This window comes from Heptranchias perlo, chromosome 23 (assembly GCF_035084215.1).
Source record: "Heptranchias perlo isolate sHepPer1 chromosome 23, sHepPer1.hap1, whole genome shotgun sequence".
In the NCBI taxonomy this organism is placed as follows: Eukaryota; Metazoa; Chordata; class Chondrichthyes; order Hexanchiformes; family Hexanchidae; genus Heptranchias; species Heptranchias perlo.
The window spans coordinates 30,804,321-30,823,466 of record NC_090347.1 but is presented as its reverse complement, the minus strand read 5'-3'; the positions used below and the strand labels follow the sequence as shown (position 1 = coordinate 30,823,466).

Genomic DNA, 19,146 nt, shown 5'->3' with positions numbered 1-19,146 from the left:
GATAAGGCATCTCCAACTCTCATCACCATGGGCTGCATGTGCTTATATGGGGAAAGTACCCCTGCCAATCACAGGCCTTCTATCCCTCTAGCGGAAAGTTTGGCCCAAATCTAGTGCCAGAAAAATACCACATCAGGACTCCTCAGCTTCATGTGCTTTCTCAAAATATTTCTATACCCGAACACTCAGTAATTAATTCTTCGAGGGGCAATGTCGCTTTTTTTTAAATTCATTCATGGGATCTGGGCGTCGCTGGCAAGGCCAGCATTTATTGTCCATCCCTACTGTTTGCACTGGTAAGTAAGTGTCTCTATATTTCATGTCATAGAGGTACCTTGCAGAAAGAGGCCATTCATCCTGATGACCATCTGGGCCTGTCCAGAGAAACAGCCGCTGGCACTCGTAGATCGGCCATTCCTGTCACTTCCTCACCAACTCTGTCATGGCGTCTTACTTATGTAAGCAGCGGCACAGACATCTACTCTCAAGAAAGTACTTAGCAAGTCAGAAGGATGGTCGTCAGGTGAAGCTCTGAACACTAGTCAGAATCAAGACCTGGGAGTGGAAAAAAGGGATAGGACCATTTCTCCAATGGAGGGGGGAAGAGAGGCAGCTGCCCTTGTCTTGGCTAAGGATCCAGAAATCCTGATCTCTGGGGTCCAGTCTTCAAAGGAGCAATGATTAGGCAGCATAGATCTCATGTGGAGACAGTGGAGCTGGTTTTGACACCGATGGTTTTAGATGACAGATAAGTAGGAGGAGTCCGCTACCCACAACTGCAGCATATTGCATGAATTATCTCATGACCTGCAGAACACCTTGGGAATGGTGAAAGCTTGGGAGATTGCTGTGGCAACAAGATGTTGAGAAGAGCTTCAAAGAACATTGGTGGCTTTCAAAGTGCAGACATCATTGCTATCACATATGCTTTCAGCAGGACATTGTTAAAGGTCTAGCACAAGTTGATTGGGACTACTTGGTGTGTGTTGACATTGACCAGTAGCACCGCTGAGCCTGTACCAGTGGACTACAAGGAATGGGCGAAGATGTTGTTCTCTCTCTGGAGAGTGAGCCTGCTTTCTTAATGGCCCCTCCAATACTTTTACAGAAGGAAGCACCAGACGTGGGCCCGGCACCTAAAGAGAAAGGCTGCCTGAAGCTGGTCCCTCTGGGACAGCGGCTACCCTTAGATGAGAGTCATTTCATCTCTAAGGGTTCAGGGAAACCATACCAGGTACCCACTGCTGAACCTCATCTTACTCAGGATGCAATTCATATGAATAATAGCTTAGAAGCTAGAAAAACTAAGTTAGTGGGCCATGGCATTGCCTACATTACAACAGTGACTACAATTCAAAAGTACTTCGTTTGCTGTGAAGCGTTTTACAATGTCCTGAAGTTGTGAAAGGTGCTATATAAATGCAAGTTCTTTTTATTTCCTTCCTTTTCTTTCTTTAAGATTTAGTTGTAGATAGTGGGAATAAATTTTTGTGACACTTTCTGGTGAATGTTGTTTAAAATAGACACTGCTTGATCACAGAGTTGTAAGTTCATTTCTACGTATGCTTTCAACTTTTGGCAGTTCGATAATAGCAGGGAAAATGTAAACTTCTGTCTAATGATGAGGAAGGAATTGGCAGAAATCTTGGATAATGAGGGACTTTTTGAGGGTTTAGGAGGTGTAGAATAGGCAGATGTGAAGTGACTTTATTCTGGTGAGTCGGCCGTTATTTTTATAGAAAGAAAGTTCAGAGGGGAAGTGAGAAAGGAAATAAGAGGGGCCAAGACAGAGTATGAGAATAGACTGGCAGCCAACATAAAAGGGAATGCAAAAGTCTTCTATAGGCATGTAAACAGTAAACGGGTAGTAAGAGGCGGGGTGGGGCAGATTAGGGACCAAAAAGGAGATCTACTCATGGAGGCAGAGGGCACGGCTGAGGTACTAAATGAGTACTTTGCATCTGTCTTTAAGATAACAGAGAGGGTAGATGAGGGCAATGCAGTTGACGTGTATATGGGCTTTCAAAAGGTGTTTGATAAAGTGCTGCATAATAGGCTTGTCATCATGATTGAAGCTCATGGAATAAAAGGGGCAGTAGCAGCATGGTTACAGAATTGGCTAAGTAACAGGTAACTGAGAGTTGTGGTGAATGGTTGTTTTTTGGACTGGAGGGAGGTGTACAGTGGTGTTCCCCAGGGGTGGGTACTGGGACCACTGCGTTTCTTGATTTTTACTAATGATTTAGACTTGGGTGCACAGGGCACAATTTCCAAATTTGCAGATGACAAAACTTGGAAGTGTAGTGAATAGTGAGGAGGATAGTGATAGACTTCAAGAGGATATAGTCAGGCTGGTGGCATAGGTGGACACGTGGTAGATGAAATTTAACGCAGAAAAATGTGAGGTGATACATTTCCGTAGGACAAATGAGGGGAGGTAATATAAACTAAAGGGCAGAATTCTAAAAGGGGTACAGTTAAAGAGAGATCGGGGAGTATATGTACACAAATCATTGAAGGTGGCAGGGCAGGTTAAGAAAGCGGTTAAAAAGCATACGGGATCCTGGGTTTTATAAATAGAGGCATAGAGTACAAAAGCAAGGAAGTCATGATGAACTTTTATAAAACACACTGGTTCAGCCACAACTGGAGTATTGTGTCCAGTTAGGCACCGCACTTTAGGAAAGATGTGAAGGCCTTAGAGAGGGTGCAGAAGAGATTTACTAGAATGATTTCAGGGATGAGGGACTTAGTTACGTGGATAGGCTGGAGAAGCTGGGGTTGTTCTCCTTGGAACAGAGAAGGTTGAGAGGAGATTTAATAGAGGTATTCAAAATCCTCTCCTTCCTGCTCATCCTACTCGTGCTATATGGGGCTGCAAGTTTGTCCTCCCGTCGTCAACATCATCATCACGTTCAGGTTCCGGAAGCAGCAACCTTTCTTCATGGCGGTGTTATGAAGCACACACCATACTACGATGACGCTGGAGATTCTGGCTGGGCTGTACTGCAGTGCTTTACTAGATTTATCCAGTCACACAAAATTAGACTTCAGATTGCCTACAGTATGTTCTGTGATATTTCTTATGGGTACATGGGCCTCATTATAGCTGTCTGGAAGCCTCAATGGAGTCATCAGCGATGACTGCAGGGAATAGCCCTTGTTATCAATTAACCACCATGCCCTTGAGTCATGTGGGCTGGAATGGTGGTTTGTCGCATTATGAAAGAGGCAGGGCAGCTTCCCGGTTATCTGGCCCTGAAATGTAGGATCAAGTGATTAGCCCATTATTGGAATGGAAGCCCTTTCTGGTCGTAAAATAGAGGGGACTTTCTTTAGGGGGCATTGAGTGGCACATGAGTTCTGTCACCTACTCCCTACATCTGTGAGAAGCCAACTAGAACTAGATAGCCCTCTCTCTCTCTTTGCTTCTCTGATTCCATTGGGATGGAAATGAATTGACCAGTCCTCCTGAAGAGAGCATCACTGAGCCTCTTGATGCAGTGGTAAACTGCTGACTGACTAAAGTGCCTGAATGGACCAAGGTGCAAAGGAGTTTAAGGGGCATTCTTAATTTGATTGGTACAGACAATATTGCACTTCGAGTGGTAATGGGCTGCAGGTTTTCAGTAGTTGGCACATTTCCCCGGAAACCTTCGATGGGGAAGTGTAGCCATCTGACGCTCAGGAAAGTCTAAGTGGGTGACTGAGTGCCATGTGTAGGGAAGAGACAGATTCAGGCATCATAGAAGCTAAGAACCTTTAATCTTGCCTCTTGCATGTCCTAACCCACCTCCTCTTAATAATGCAAAAATAAAGGTATTCCCATAGGGAAATCAGTGTCTAGAGTGCTAAGCAGTACTTTCAGCATAGTTTAGTAAAAGTAGTAGGAAATGTCCTAACTCAATCCCCAAAGTACTATAAAGACGATGATATAAAGAAACACCAACCTCCAGTATATATACAAAAAAGGGCCACCTACAATCTGTTTGCCTCAGATATACCTGCTGTAGCCTCTACCTCCGCAGATGTTTAGGAAAGTCGAAGTAAGACCTTCTTGGTCTGTGGAGCCTGGTGGTATTAATAATTTTTGGGGGTGGGGGGTGGGGGTTGGGGTTGGGTTAGAAATGGAGGGGAATGGGTCGGAGGGACTGGCCACACCCCCTTGATCGCATTCACATGGGATGGTATGCATTTCTGGTGGGTCTTAAAGGAGACTGGCGGTCCCTGGGAGGATCAGCTCCAAAATGCCATTTTTAAAATATCCTTTTGAGATTGAACACTGCTACAGTGCAGTTGTCCGCCTGGCCAGGGACTCGCAAAACTAGTTGAATGAAAACGGGCATTTACTTGTCAGTGGAGTCTAAGGTTGAACTTTTAACACTCTTAAGTTGGAAATTCAACATTCTACACCTTTGAGCCAGACCCAAATATTTCTTTGTAGCTTTACACCCAGATAAACAACCTGTTCATTTCATATTCTTTATCCTGCATATTTGTAACTAATAGGCTTCCCAGAAAATAAACACAATAAGGTGGTGAAATGGAAAACTACACATGGTGTTTTAGAAATGCAAAAAAAAACACAGCTATTGTATTTACTTTCAGTTGCTGAACAAGTACTACAAGTCTGATAACAAGTTAAGACATGTCGCTACATCATGAAAGAGGAACCAAGTGTTTCTTTAAAACATCAAGTCTCATTTAAAACCAAGCTTAGTTTTTTAAAGGGGAAGTGGAAGATGGAGGCGATTTTTCAGTGTAAAGTAAAGCAAAGCCCCTCCTACTTGAAAGACTTTGGGCCATGGAGGAGATTTTTTCTTTATACATATCTAATATTTGAGAAAATGTACTGTAGTTGAGCCAGATCAAAAAAATAGTCTCTGACTGGAGAAAGACATATTGTCTGTGTGCACGATATATTCAGTAGGTGCGCCAACAGTTGGATAGTTTTTTGATGGGATGGTTCTAATCCGTGCCTTTCTAAATGACGATTAATACTGTCCCTCAGAATTATTTCCAATAATTTGCCTGCCATCAAAGTTAGGCTGAATGGCCTGTAATTACTCGTTCTATCCCTTTTTCCCTTTTTAAACAATGGTACAACGTTAGCAGTCCGCCAGCACTATGCCTGTTGCTAGAGAGGATTGGTCAGAGCCTCCGCTATTTCCTCCCTTGTTTCTCTTAACAGTCTGGGATACGTTTCAGCTGGGCCTGGCGATTTATCTATTTTCAATGATGCTAAACCCCATAATATTTCCTCTCTCACTATGTTTATCCCATCCAATATTTCACACACCTCCTCCTTAACTACAATGTCTGCATCGTCCCCCTCTTTTGTGAAGACAGACGCAAAGTATTCATTAAGAACCATACCCACGTCTTCCGCCTCCACGCAAAGGTTACCTTTTTGGTCTCTAATAGGTCCTACTCTTTCCTTAGTTATCCTCTTGCTTTTTATGAATTTATAAAACATCTTTGGGTTTTCCTTAATTTTACTTGCCAATATATTTTCATGCCCTCTCTTTGCTTTCCTAATTTCCTTTTTAATTTCACCTCTGTACTTTCTATACTCCTGTAGACTTTCTGCAGTATTGAGCTCTTAGTATCTGACATAAGATTCCCTTTTTTGCCTTATCCTACCCTGTATGCTCCTTGACATCCAGGAGGCTCTAGATTTGGGAGTCCCACCCTTTTTCTTTGTGGGAACATATTTGCTCTGAACCCTCACTATCTCCTCCTTGAATGCCTCCCACTGCTCTGACACTGATTTACTTTCAAGTAACTGTTTCTAGTCCACTTTTGCTAAATCACATCTCAGCTTAGTAAAATTGGCCTTTCCCCAATTGAGAACTTTTACTCCTGTTCTATCTTTGTCCTTTTCCATAACTACGCTAAATCTATAACTGAATTCTGATCACTACCACCAAAATGCTCTCCCACTGATACCCCTTCTACCTGCCCAGCTTCATTCTCTAAAACTAAGTCCAGAACTGTTCCCTCTCTTGTTGGGCTTGCTACATACTGGCTAAAAAGGTTCTCCTGAATGCATTTTAAGAATTCTGCCCGCCATACCTTTCACACTGATTGTATCCCAGGGTAGGGATATTAGGGTAGTTGAAATCCCATACTATTACTGCCCTATAAATTTTTGCACTTCTCAGAAATTTGCCTACATAATTGCTTTTCTATCTCCCTCTGACTGTTTGAGGGTCTATAGTACACTCCCAACAGCATGATTGCCCCTTTTTTGTTTTTCAGTTCAACCCAAAGGGCCTCATTTGATGATCCTTCTAGCATACCATCCCTCCTCACAGCTTTAATTGTTTCTTTAACCAATATTGTGATCCCCCATCCTTTTTTATCCCCCTCTATCTTGTCTGAAAACCCTGTAACCAGCTGCCATTCTTTAAGCCATGTTTCAGTAATAGCTATGATATCATACTTCTACGTGTCTATCTGTGCCCTCGGCTCATCTGCCTTATTCACTAGACTCCATGCATTGAAGTATATAGCATTAAGCATTGCCAAACTCTTTTGTTGTCAATTATCTGACCTTTGTTTCCTCTGCCTTCCAAACTCACTTACTAATTTTCTGCCTTTTCATTTCCAGCTCTGCTTCGCTCCCTCTCAATCTACCCTCAGGTTTCCATCCCCCTGCCAAGCTAGTTTAAATTCTCCCCAATGGAACTAACAAACCTCACCGCGAGGATATTAGTGCCGGTCCTGTTGAGGTGCAATCCGTCTGGCTTGTACAGGTTGCACCTCCGCCAGAACTGCTCCTAATGCCTCAGGAATCTAAAGCCCTCCCTCCTGCACCATCTTTCCAGCCACACATTCATCTGCACTGTCCTCCTATTTCTGTACTCACTAGCGCATGGCACCCGGAGTAATCTGGAGATTACTACCTTTGAGGTCCTGCTTATTAATCTCTTTCCTAGCTCCCTAAAATCTGCCTGTGGGACTTTATCCCTCTTTCCACCTATGTCATTGGTATCGATATGGACCACAACCTCTGGCTGTTCATCCTTCCCCCTCAGAGAATGTCCTGCAGCCGCTCAGTGACATCCTTGACCCTGGCACCAGGAAGGCAACATACGATCCTAGAAACACGTCTGCAGCCGCAGAAATGCCTGTCTGTTCCCCTAACTATTGAATCCCCTATCACTATTACTTTCCTGACCTTCCTCCTTCCCCCCTGTAAAGCTGAGCAACCCATGATGCCGTGGGCTTGGCTCTGGCTGTACTTCCCAGAGGAACCATCATCCTCACTGGTATTCAGTACCGGTTAGAGAGTGAGATGCACTCAAGCTTTCAAGGACCTATATTCTTCTCAGGCACTTTATTGGTTGTGCTTTATTGTGAATAATTTGGAGGTGTCCTGTGTACCACAGCTCCTCTCCAAACTTGTGACTGTATCCTCAGATGCAGTTGGGTCAGAGAGAAGATCTGTACCCAGCCACAGAAGACTTGGCAAGTGGAAGGAAATGCTTAGCCAGTCCTTGGAGAAGGATAAAGCGGGACTGATATTGCCTGGGTCCAGACAAACCTCTTACAAAGAGTATAATGACAAGATATTCACAGCGCTGAAAATGACAATGCATTAATACCGTTCAGGGTGCGGTGATGTTATGACAGCAACAACTGCATTTATATAGCGCATTTAGTATGGAAAAATGTGCCAAAGCGTTTCACAGTGGAACCAAGCGAGCTGGACAATGGAAGAGAGGCATTGGAGGAGGTTGGTGTGGTTGACTGTGTTAAAGGCTACAGAGAGGTCAAGGTAGAGGACATTGCACCATGTCAGAGAATGTCATTTGTGACTTTGATTCGGGCTGTCCCAGTGCTGTGGCAGGGGTGGATACCTGATTGGAAGGGTTTAAATTGAGTTGCAGGAAAGATTTGGGAGGCAGCAACTTGTTCAAGGACTTTGGAGAGGAAAGAATAATTGGAGATGGGGGAGGGGGGTTAGTTTGCAAGGACAGAGGAATAGAAAGTGGTTTTTTTGAGGCGATGGGGGGTGTTGATTGTTTTAAAGGGAGGGGGACAGTACCTGAGGAGAGGGATTACAGTGTCAACTAGCTAGAAAGGGAAGCTGGGTAATCAGAAGTTTAAAAAGAAGAAAAGATTTGTATTTGTATAGCGCCTTTCACAACCTCATGTCGGCCCAAAGTGCTTTTACAGCCAATGAAGTAGTTTTGAAGTGTAGTCACTGTTGTAACTTAGGAAACGTGGCAGCCACAGCACTGGGACAGCCCGAATCAAAGTCACAAATGACATTCTCTGACATGGTGCAATGTCCTCTACCTTGACCTCTCTGTAGCCTTTAACACAGTCAACCACACCAACCTCCTCCAATGCCTCTCTTCCATTGTCCAGCTCGCTTGGTTCCACTGTGAAACGCTTTGGCACGTTTTTCCATACTAAATGCGCTATATAAATGCAGTTGTTGCTGTCATAACATCACCGCACCCTGAACGGTATTAATGCATTGTCATTTTCAGCGCTGTGAATATCTTGTCATTATGCTCTTTGTAAGAGGTTTGTCTGGACCCAGGCAATATCAGTCCCGCTTTATCCTTCTCCAAGGACTGGCTAAGCATTTCCTTCCACTTGCCAAGTCTTCTGTGGCTGGGTACAGATCTTCTCTCTGACCCAACTGCATCTGAGGATACAGTCACACAGCAAGGACCCACAAAGAGCAATGTGATAATGACCAGATAGTGATGGTTGAGGGATAAATAGGGAGAACTCCCATGCTCTTTTCTGAAATAGTGCCATGGGATCTTCCATGCACATCTGAGAGGGCAGACTGGACATAGTTTAATGTTTCACCTGAAAGATGGCACCTCCGACAGCACTGAACTCCCTCAGTACTGCACTGGAGTGTCGGCCTAGTTTTTGTGCTCAAATCTCTGGAATGGGACTTGAACCCACAACCGTCTGACTCAGAGGCCACTTCTGAGCCACAGCTGACACCTGTTAAATGAGGTGAAGGGAGCAGGATGTGGGTCTTATGGACGATATGAAACGAATGGGGTGTGAGGGGAAATGGAAGAAAAACTAGAGAGAGATGCGGATTCAGCAATAGGGCAGGCAAAAGCCTGTGGGAAGGTTTGGCTTGTTGGGCAAAGTGAAGGGAAGAATACGGCAGAGGCAGTGAACACATGATCTCAGTCTTAGTGACCGAGAAGTCAATGAGCTCTTCACATTTGTTGTTAGAGGTGAGGGTGGAACGGGCAGGGGAGATCCATTTAAGGAGACAATTGGTAGTGGAGAAAAGATGATCCTGGAGTAGTGGGTTGTTTTGGCAGAGGAGAGTAATGCTCAATAGTGCTTGATGTGGTCCAGCCTGATCTGGTAATGGATAGCTAAACCAGTTGTGCTCCAGACATGCACAAGAACTCTAGAGCTATAATACAGCCAACCTTTCGCTGAGATTCCAGTGGAAGGATGGTGGGAACAGTTTCAATAGTAACTTTCAAAAGGGAATTGGATATACACTTGAGGAAAAATTTGTAGGGCTATAGGGAAAGAGCAGGGGAATGGGACTAATTGGATACCTTTTTCAAAGAGCCAGCATAGGCACGATGGACCGAATGGCCTCCTTCTGTGCTGTTATGAATCTTATGATTCACCATCCTGATCAGGTAAGGCATAATTCTCAAAGCGTGGGGTTGAGAGAGAGAAGTAAAATACGTCTGTAAATTGCTGTTATTGAGTGGTTAACATTGGCTGGTATGCTGTTCTTAGCTTGGCATTTTTGGTCCCCACATTTCCTAATCTGTCTTTTCTCAACCAGTGATGTTTCCTACTTCATTCTAATGATATGCTGCTGCCTTGCACAATACAAATGAGAACCAGTAGGTGCTCTGTGGATTGTTCCTTTATTGTGGACTTAAAAACATTATTTACATTTAATTATGTTAGAAGAAATATGAAGAAGCACCATATATTAGTGTTTGTGATACAACACATACAAATTTGTTTCATTTCAGAACTGCACGTGAAAATTATCTACTTTTCAATGCACAAAACATTGACAGGCATTAACAGTCATTTTAGTGTCATAAATAAGGAGCCATAATTAATTGCTGCAGAATGCTGTTGTATTCTGCAGCAATTGTGTTTATATGTGTTGTATAATGCTCTCTTACTCCATAGTTGATTCAAGCACAGAACATCTTGAATGATTTTTATTTATATCTGGAAGTGTGCAAGAAACTATAAAAGTTTTTGGTTGGGTCTTGCCTGAAAAAGTTGAAAACCACCGAGATCAGGCAGACAGACAACATCTGAAGACTACCGACTAGTTAACAATGTCGTCAAGGGTGGATAAATTCTGTCGGCTGCCTCTAAGCCAATTCCGGTCTCTTTTACCAACCCTCTGCTGAGTTCATGATTTTATAACCAGTTTGGCAACAAAGCCTCTGACAGAATTTTAGTGTTGATAACCACCTTTGTAGTCTTTGGTGCCAGGTAATTCAAAAGGCCATTAAAACTAAGCTGTTATCACAGTATTCATTCAAAAAGCCTTGTATCTCAGATTATCTTGGTGGATTCTGCCTTGGTAGAAACCTTACATAGTTAGATCCAATTTGGTCTTATATCAGTTTGTGGGGTTAATTCAAAGAATAAGCAAGCTGCTAGCAATATCAATAATGCGTGTAGCATTCACAATGTAACAATTTTCTACCCTCCTCCATTCTGGACTTTGTACTTCGTACTTCACACAATACATGTGTCCTAAAACCACTTCACGTCCCATTCTATTTTGACATACAGTGTTTTGTAATTTAATTGTTGGGCCTCTCTCCATAGAAAGCAGCATTTGCCATGATCACATAGATTATATTCCATGATAGAAATGTGTTCTGAAAAGTAAATATTAATGCTGGCTGACAGCATACTACAAACAAAAAAAAACTAACATTGAAATCTAGAGATTGTTTGGGTCAAACCACTGGCATAAATTCCAATCTTGAGGCCAGGATCTGTGTGGTAAATTTCTTTCCACCTTTCAAAGTGCTTATTGGATATTTATAACAGTAGCTTATGGTCTCAATATTTGATACTGTTATAATATTGGAAGACTGAATAGAGTTTTAGTGTAACAAAAATGAGTCCCATAGTTTTGATATCAGCTGTAATCCTCTTCTTTCTCTTTTTTTTATATAAAGGGAAAAAATGTCTTGTACAGAATCAGCTTGAATTATTGTGATATCCAGATATCAATCCTTCTGATTAGTTGGCATTGTTACTAAGATGTATTTGTTGTTTCCATTGTATTTTGTGAAACTGATTATCTTGTTGCTAGATGATTCTCCAAAAATATGGTTCCTGGAAATAATTGTTACTTAACTATAACAAATAGAGGTTGTCTAATTTGAAAAGATGTTCTAATTCACACTTTTTTTACATTTCTCTTCTTTAGTTCCTTGGTGATAACAGCAGTATTTGACCGGAACGTTAACTGTCGTAGGGCAGCCTCGGTAAGTATTTAGCACGAGTCACGTTACAATGGGACACATGAATGATGCAACCTGCTGTTTATAAGAGGGTGATAATGATCTATATCACCTCATTATGTTTTATTTTATTTTATATTAATAATGCAATATAACCTAATGTTGGACTAGAATATGGGACATGATTGGCTATATTGTAGTAATATGACATTGAATAGTTTTCACTGACTTTATGGATAAGTTTGAATGACATCACAAAATCGAGGGCATCTCCCCCACCGAGAGCATATACTGCATCAAATCAAGAAACATAAGAAATAGGAGCAGGAGTAGGCTATACAGCCCCTCAAGCCTGCTCTGCCATTCATTAAAATCATGGCTGATCTTCGACCTCAATTCCACTTTCCTGCTCGATCCCTATATCCCTTGATTCCCCTAGAGTCCAAAAATCTATCGATCTCAGTCTTCAATATACTCAATAAGCATCCACAGCCCTCTGGGATAGAGAATTCCAAATATTCACGACCCTCTGAGTGAAGAAATTCCTCCTCATCTTGGTCCTAAATGTCCGACCCCTTATCCTGAGACTATGGGCTCTATTTTCGCACCCGCGATCGGGTGCGTTCGTGGCGGGGGGGGGGGCTACGAAAATCCGGGATTCCTGGGGCGGGTCCGGAGCCTGGCTCCAACCCGACCCATTTCCGGGTTCCCCAGTGAAGCGCTCACATGCGGGCGCAGCCCCCGCATGTGGGACTCCCGCCGGCAATTAAAGCCGGCGGGGTGCCACTTAAAGTACTTGAACAGGTACTTCAGGTTGTTTACAGACCTGATTGACCTGATATTTTAGGAGGGATCGGATTTTGCAATTAACTGAGACTGTTTCCCGTACTGGGGGAAACAATCCCAGTTGAAATGGACGTGTTGCAGCCACCAACCTGTGGCAGCTGCAAAGGTCCATTTGACAACTGGCGGGGAGGGGGGGGACACCCTCACTCATTGCAGGAGGCCACTCTGTCACTTTGGACAAAGTTTGGCCTCCACCACCCTCCTCCTAGCAATCAAATGCATAAACTTGCACACTTACTCCGGTGTCCAGACACATTTACCTACCTTGCAGACCCCCTCAAATGTACATCTTCCGGATGGGGGCCGCCGTAGCTGCAGTCATGACCTCCTCGGAGGGCGAACAACATCACCAGCCTCGCCGGCCATGCCGTCCACTTCTGACACATGGAGCTCCACAACACAGTGCTGTGACACATTCACCTGCACAGCAGGAGGGAGGGCAACCGCAGAGAGAGATGCTTCGCAGAGGGCACTACCTTTGCCACAGGGTCTACAGATCGAGGCTTAGCTTCCGTGGACATGTAGTCGTGGACATCTGCAGCCTCCTTCCTGCCGGGTTGCTCTTGGCTGGCCTGAGCACTATCTTCTTACCTGTCGCTGTCAAAGTCACCACTGCCCTCAACAAATTCTCCTCCGCATCCTTCCAGGGTGCCACCGGGGACATTGCCGACGTCGCTCAGTCGTCTGCACAAAAGAGCCCTGCAAATACACCTACACCCACTCTGCAGTGACACAATGGGTGGCATCAGTTGTGGGTCTTCATTGTGATCCTCAGGAAAGGGCATTATTATACAAACCAGACAAGATTCGCAAAGACGTGGCAGTAGTGGTGCCAATATAATATGTAATGTGAGTTGAGCAGAAATTAAGTATAAGTAAAAACCATGACAAACCCTCAAACGCCCTTGTGCATCCCCTTCATGCTCACGACACGTTTGCCTTACGCTTCCTACTGCACATCTGTGATGCATGCCCTGTGGCTGCAGCACAGGTAGTGGCAGGTTGAGTGAGGCTGACCGTGAAAGAGATGCATGAGAGGGTGAGTATGAGATAGAGCCATGAGATTGTATGAGGATTGGGTTGAGTGGTAGTGGTGGGGTGAGTAAGTGCAGGTAAGATGAGGATGAGCTTTGAGTGGGTGTGAGGAGTGATGTGACAGAGTAGTGTTGGCAGTGCAGAAGGAGATGTGGGGTGGGGGCGGTGATCTGGCAGACGGAGTGTAGGGGAATGAGTAAGTGTACTCACTTCGGCTGACCTACTTAGGTGATTGAAGCGCCTCCTGCACTGTATGCAGGTGCGCGATATGTTGGTGGTGCTGATGACCTCCTCTGCCACCTCAAGCCAGGCCGCTTCCTCCCGCCCGCCGGGGGGGAAGATCTCTGTCCTCCCCCTCCTCCTCACCCTATCCAATGATACCTGGAGTGAGGCATCATTAAACCTGGGAGCAGCCTTCCCCTGGGCTGCTCCATGCTGTAATTTTTCCTATTTTCTGCAGCATCAGTCAGTGGAGGACTGCCCCTTTAAATAGGGCTCTTCCAGCTGACAGATCTTGCTGCGCATGCGCAGTCCGCCCGCGGCACAGCTTACCAGCAGGAAACCCGGAAGCACAGGTAAGTGGCTCCAATTATCCTGTAATTGCGTGCGGAGCACCCCGATTTCACCGGGCGCGTTACCCACGTGCCCAGTCGACCCTCCTGCTGAGAACCCGCTGCCCTGCTAATATCGAGCCTTATGTCCCCTAGTTCTAGACTCTAGCCAGGGGAAACATCCTCTCAGCATCTACCCTGTCAAGCCCTCTTCGAGTCTTATATGTTCCAATGAGATCACCTCTCGTTCTTCTAAACTCCAGAGAATATAGGCCCATTCCACTCAATCTTTCCTCATAGGACAACCCTCTCGTCGCAGGTATTGATCTAGTAAATGACAGGCCAGTCAGTTTTTGAATTAGGTCATTTAGAAGAACCTAGATGCTTTGAAATCATTGTAAAGCTAAGTGATATTAGAGTGTGCAAGGCGAACAAAACAACTGTTGATGGTCGATTTCTAAATAGATCTAATGGGATGTTCATTAGAAGTTCTAAACAGATCTCCGTGCTCAGCCCACGTGCTTCGAACTGGCTTACTATCTTCACCTACATAGTGTAAACTAAGCAGTTCTACAAGAACCATATTTCACTTATTTCAAATGGATTTGTTAACACAGTACCCAGAGAATACTGTCAATTAATATTTTTTGGCAGTCTATAGCTGCTTAATGAAGGCAGGAGTAGAGAATGCAGTGTTAAATAGGAAACACAAAGTTTGCTTGAGCCTTTTCAGATTTTATTCATGTACCTTAACAAATGTTTAATTAATCTTGCTTGTCTAATTCAATAAAATTCCTACTGAATGTGGGTTTCATTTTGTACTTTTTTTTTCTTCTGATACAATAGCCCAGGTCAAGTTTATCCTGTTAATCCACTGGTGCCTGTTGTAGTTTCAGCTCCACCTTGATGAAACTCATTTCCTAATCCATGATTGATTCTTCTGAGTGCCCCGGTTGCTATAGGTAATGCTTGGAAAAGCATGAATCATAGCCTAGTTTAGCACCTGTTCCAGTTTTAAATGATTACTTAAAAACCCATATGAGTATGTGTGTGTCTGTCTGTACATAAATGTAATTATGCACCACGCTGTAGGTCTCGCAATTTACTGACATCATTTACTGAATGGTCTGGATCATACAGTTTCAAAGCTCCCATCCCTTTGGGGATTCCTGTATATTAGAGCTTTGACTCTAAATACAAGAAAATATGAGGGTAGGGGGTGATTTTTGCTTGATCTGTTTCTTCATCCACCTTCTGCTCAGTTTACCTTCCTACTGATTATATAGTAAGAATAGGCAGATTCTACATGGGAGGCGAGGCTGGGCCAGTTTCACCTCCCAACGGCATTCCGTAACTCCTCCTATGAGCACGATCCTGTAGATGATTATGAAGGTAGTAAAGGGGCAGACAGATTGAGTGAACACAAGGAACAGTGAATGCAAACATTGATGGAGCGGGGGAAGTGAGAGAACCAAAGAAAGAAATGATACAAGAGGAAGAAAGGTGATGCAGTAAACAAAAGGGGAAAAAAGATAATAAATTTTACTGGCCAACTCAGATAAACATGAATGCTGTGTCCACATGAGCGAGAATACATAAAGAAAAGCATGAAAAAAATTTTATTGCTTCTATTTTTTTTCTTAGTGCTTTGATAAACACATATCCAGTCGTAAATGGTGGTGGACAATTAAACAGCTAACGGGAGGAGGAGGCTCTGTAAACATCGCCCTCCTCAATGATGGCAGAGACCAGCACGTGAGTGCAAAAGACCAGGCTGAAGCGTTTGCAACCATCTTCAGCCAGAAGTGCCGTGTGGATGATCCATCTCGGCCTCCTCCCAATATCCCCACCATCACTGAAGCCAGTCTTTAGCCAATTCGATTCACTCCACGTGTTATCAAGAAACGGCTGAGTGCACTGGATACAGCAAAGGCTATGGGCCCCGACAGCATCCCGGCTTGAAGACTTGTGCTCCAGAACTAGCCATGCCTCTAGCCAAACTGTTCCAGTACAGCTACAACACTGGCATCTACCCAACAATGTGGAAAAATGCCCAGGTATGTTCTGTCCACAAAAAGCAGGACAAATCCAATCCGGCCAATTACCGCCCCATCAGCCTCCTCTCAATCATCAGCAAAGTGATGGAAAGTGTCGTCGACAGTGCTATCAAACGGCACTTACTCACCAATAACCTGCTCACCGATGCTCAGTTTGGGTTCCGCCAGGACCATTCGGCTCCAGACCTCATTATAGCCTTGGTCCAAACATGGACAAAAGAGCTGAATTCCAGAGGTGAGGTGAGAGTGACTGCCCTTGACATCAAGGCAGCATTTGACCGAGTGTGGCACCAAGGAGCCCTAGTAAAATTGAAGTCAATGGGAATCAGGGGGAAAACTCTCCAGTGGCTGGAATCATACCTAGCACAAAGAAAGATGGTTGTGGTTGTTGGAGGCCAATCACCTCAGCCCCAGGACAATGCTGCAGGAGTTCCTCAGGGCAGTGTCCTAGGCCCAACCATCTTCAGCTACTTCATCAATGACCTTCCCTCCATCGCAAGGTCAGAAATGGGGATGTTCGCTGATGATTGCACAGTGTTCAGTTCCATTCATAACCCCTCAGATAATGAAGCAGTCCGAGCCCGCATGCAGCAAGACCTGAACAACATCCAGGCTTGGGCTGATAAGTGGCAAGTAACATTCGTGCCAGACAAGTGCCAGGCAATGACCATCTCCAAAAAGAGATAGTCTAACCATCTCCCCCTGACATTCAACAGCATTACCATCGCCGAATCCCCCACCATCAACATCCTGGGGGCCACCATTAACCAGAAACTTAACTGGACCAGCCACATAAATACTGTGGCTACAAGAGCAGGTCAGAGGCTGGGTGTTCTGCGGCAAGTGTCTCACCTCCTGACTCCCCAAAGCCTTTCCACCATCTACAAGGCACAAGTCAGGAGTGATGGAATACTCTCCACTTGCCTGGATGAGTGCAGCTCCAACACTCAAGGAGCTCGACACCATCCAGGACAAAGCAGCCCGCTTGATTGGCACCCCATCTACCATCCTAAACATTCACTCCCTTCACCACCGGCGCACAATGGCTGCAATGTGTACCATCCACAGGATGCACTGCAGCCACTCACCAAGGCTTCTTCAACAGCACCTCCCAAACCCGCGATCTCTACCACCTAGAAGGACAAGAGCAGCAGGCACATGGGAACAACACCACCTGCACATTCCCCTCCAAGTCACACACCATCCCGACTTGGGAATATATCGCCGTTCCTTAATCGTCGTTGGGTCAAAATCCTGGAACTCCCTTCTTAACAGCACTGTGGAAGAGCCTTCACCACACGGACTGGAGCGGTTCAAGAAGGCGGCTCACCACCACCTTCTCAAGGGCAATTAGGGATGGGCAATAAATGCTGGCCTCGCCAGCGTCGCCCACATCCCATGAACGAATAAAAAAATATATAGATACAGGACAATATGCAGAGAATAATACCAAACAGAAACACAGAGGCAAAAGCTTTCTCTATGGGAGAAAACTAATCATAATATGGGAATACAGTTGCTCATGATCCTGAATTCTGACTTGATTGGTTTACTCCAATTTGTCCAAGACAAATTTTGAGCAAAGGTGTCTTTGTGAGTTTGATTGTTTTGCTTGCCAACTCACTGTGAACCTGTTTACCTTTTTAATTACATGTGTCATCTATATACTGTAGGCCAACAAGAAAGGGGATAGTTAATATGATTGTACAGTGATGTTTACTAATAGCATAGTTTCCCATTTATTCAACCAAAGCAAAATTTAAATATCTTAAGATTAGTACTGCCACACGGTTTCCACATGGGAACACAAAGTGCAAGTGACAGAACAGCCCAGCACCCAGTCCCCTGTTTGATGGTTATGGAATTTGCGGAGATGCTGCATTAGGCGCTTGCAAGTAGGTCTGCTCTCTGTGCTGCAGCGTGCTATCATCCACTGAAATCAGCATTGGAGCATGCTCAGATGGAAGTGCACCCAAGTTTCAGTTCACAACTCACTATTATTGTCACTGCATTTGCCAGCCTATGCTGAATGGTAACTGCAGCTGTCCTTGCACCAGATATCACCGAACAGCATTTGCCTCTCTTTTGACCCAGGCCTTGAGAAGACTGTTGCCCATGGTCATTGACAAGCAGATGTGCCAGGGCCTGAAGAAATGGTTGGTTGCAACTTGGAGGGTGCAGCCAATCAAGCAACAATTAATTCCTGGTGTGTTTTCTTTTATGCAGTGCCCACTGAAAACATGACATATTGTGATTAGGGTGCTTCTGAGGAAGTATCCAACGTTTTGGTTAGTTTAGGTATTCGCATTGGGGCTGCTGTCACAGCTTCCTTTGGGAATAGGAGCCTCCACCAACATTAAGAATTTGTCAGAGAGGTATTTTCACCTCCATCTGCAGATGCAGATACCGATGGATGGGCATAGAGAACCTCTTGCAGTCTGACCTACCTGGCATCCCTCCATAGGTTCTCCTCCTCTTCCAGACAAGTCAGATCAGGTAGTACAGGTGAAGAAAGTCTAGGCTGTAATGTCTAACTTTTCTGAAGTTTATTGCAGCTCTATTTGTGGTCACATGATTTGCTTATTGCATTCTCCCCATGTCTATAGGTTGGACTAGTTCACTAACAAGATTGTTCAATTTAAAAGATTTACTGTTGCCTAGATTGCTTATCATAAAACTGTTTGAAAAGTACGGAGGTATAGATCTCCAGTATTAAACTAGTGTTTATTATGATTTAATTGATACTTTGTTATATACATTGCTTTTCTGATACTTTTTACCTCAGGCTGCTTTCCAGGAGAACGTTGGAAGACAGGTACTGTTATTTCATAAAAAGTTTCAAATATTGTAAACAATTGATAAATAAATGTGTTTGAAATATTTCCAGGTATACAGGCACATTTTTATTTGGAGCTTGGAGCTATTTGTACCAAAGGGTTTGTCAAATCACAAACTTGGAAACCATGAACCCAAAATTCGTCGGGGCCTCCGCTGGAAAATTGCGGAGACCCAGTTGCAGCAGATCTCTGCGGTTTCCGGGCGTTTCTGACTTGCCTTGTAAGGGGTGGAACATCTGCTCTGCTTTTACAAGGCAAATGTTGGGGGTAGAGCCACGGCCTGGACTCCTTATGCCGGAAGTTCCCGCTCCATTGGCTCAATCGGGACCCAACGTATCTGTGGCGACCAGTA

General features: G+C 44.4%; 1 protein-coding gene across 1 annotated transcript in view; it reads left to right on the top strand.

Annotated features, from left to right (window-relative positions):
- Positions 1 to 19,146, top strand: part of tbcd (tubulin folding cofactor D) — a 259,910-nt gene that overhangs the window by 124,484 nt on the left and 116,280 nt on the right. Inside the window, exons 15-16 of the mRNA XM_068004296.1 lie at positions 11,435 to 11,492; positions 18,743 to 18,772. Coding sequence (XP_067860397.1) covers positions 11,435 to 11,492; positions 18,743 to 18,772 — 88 coding nt within the window. The remainder of the gene's footprint in view (positions 1 to 11,434; positions 11,493 to 18,742; positions 18,773 to 19,146) is intronic.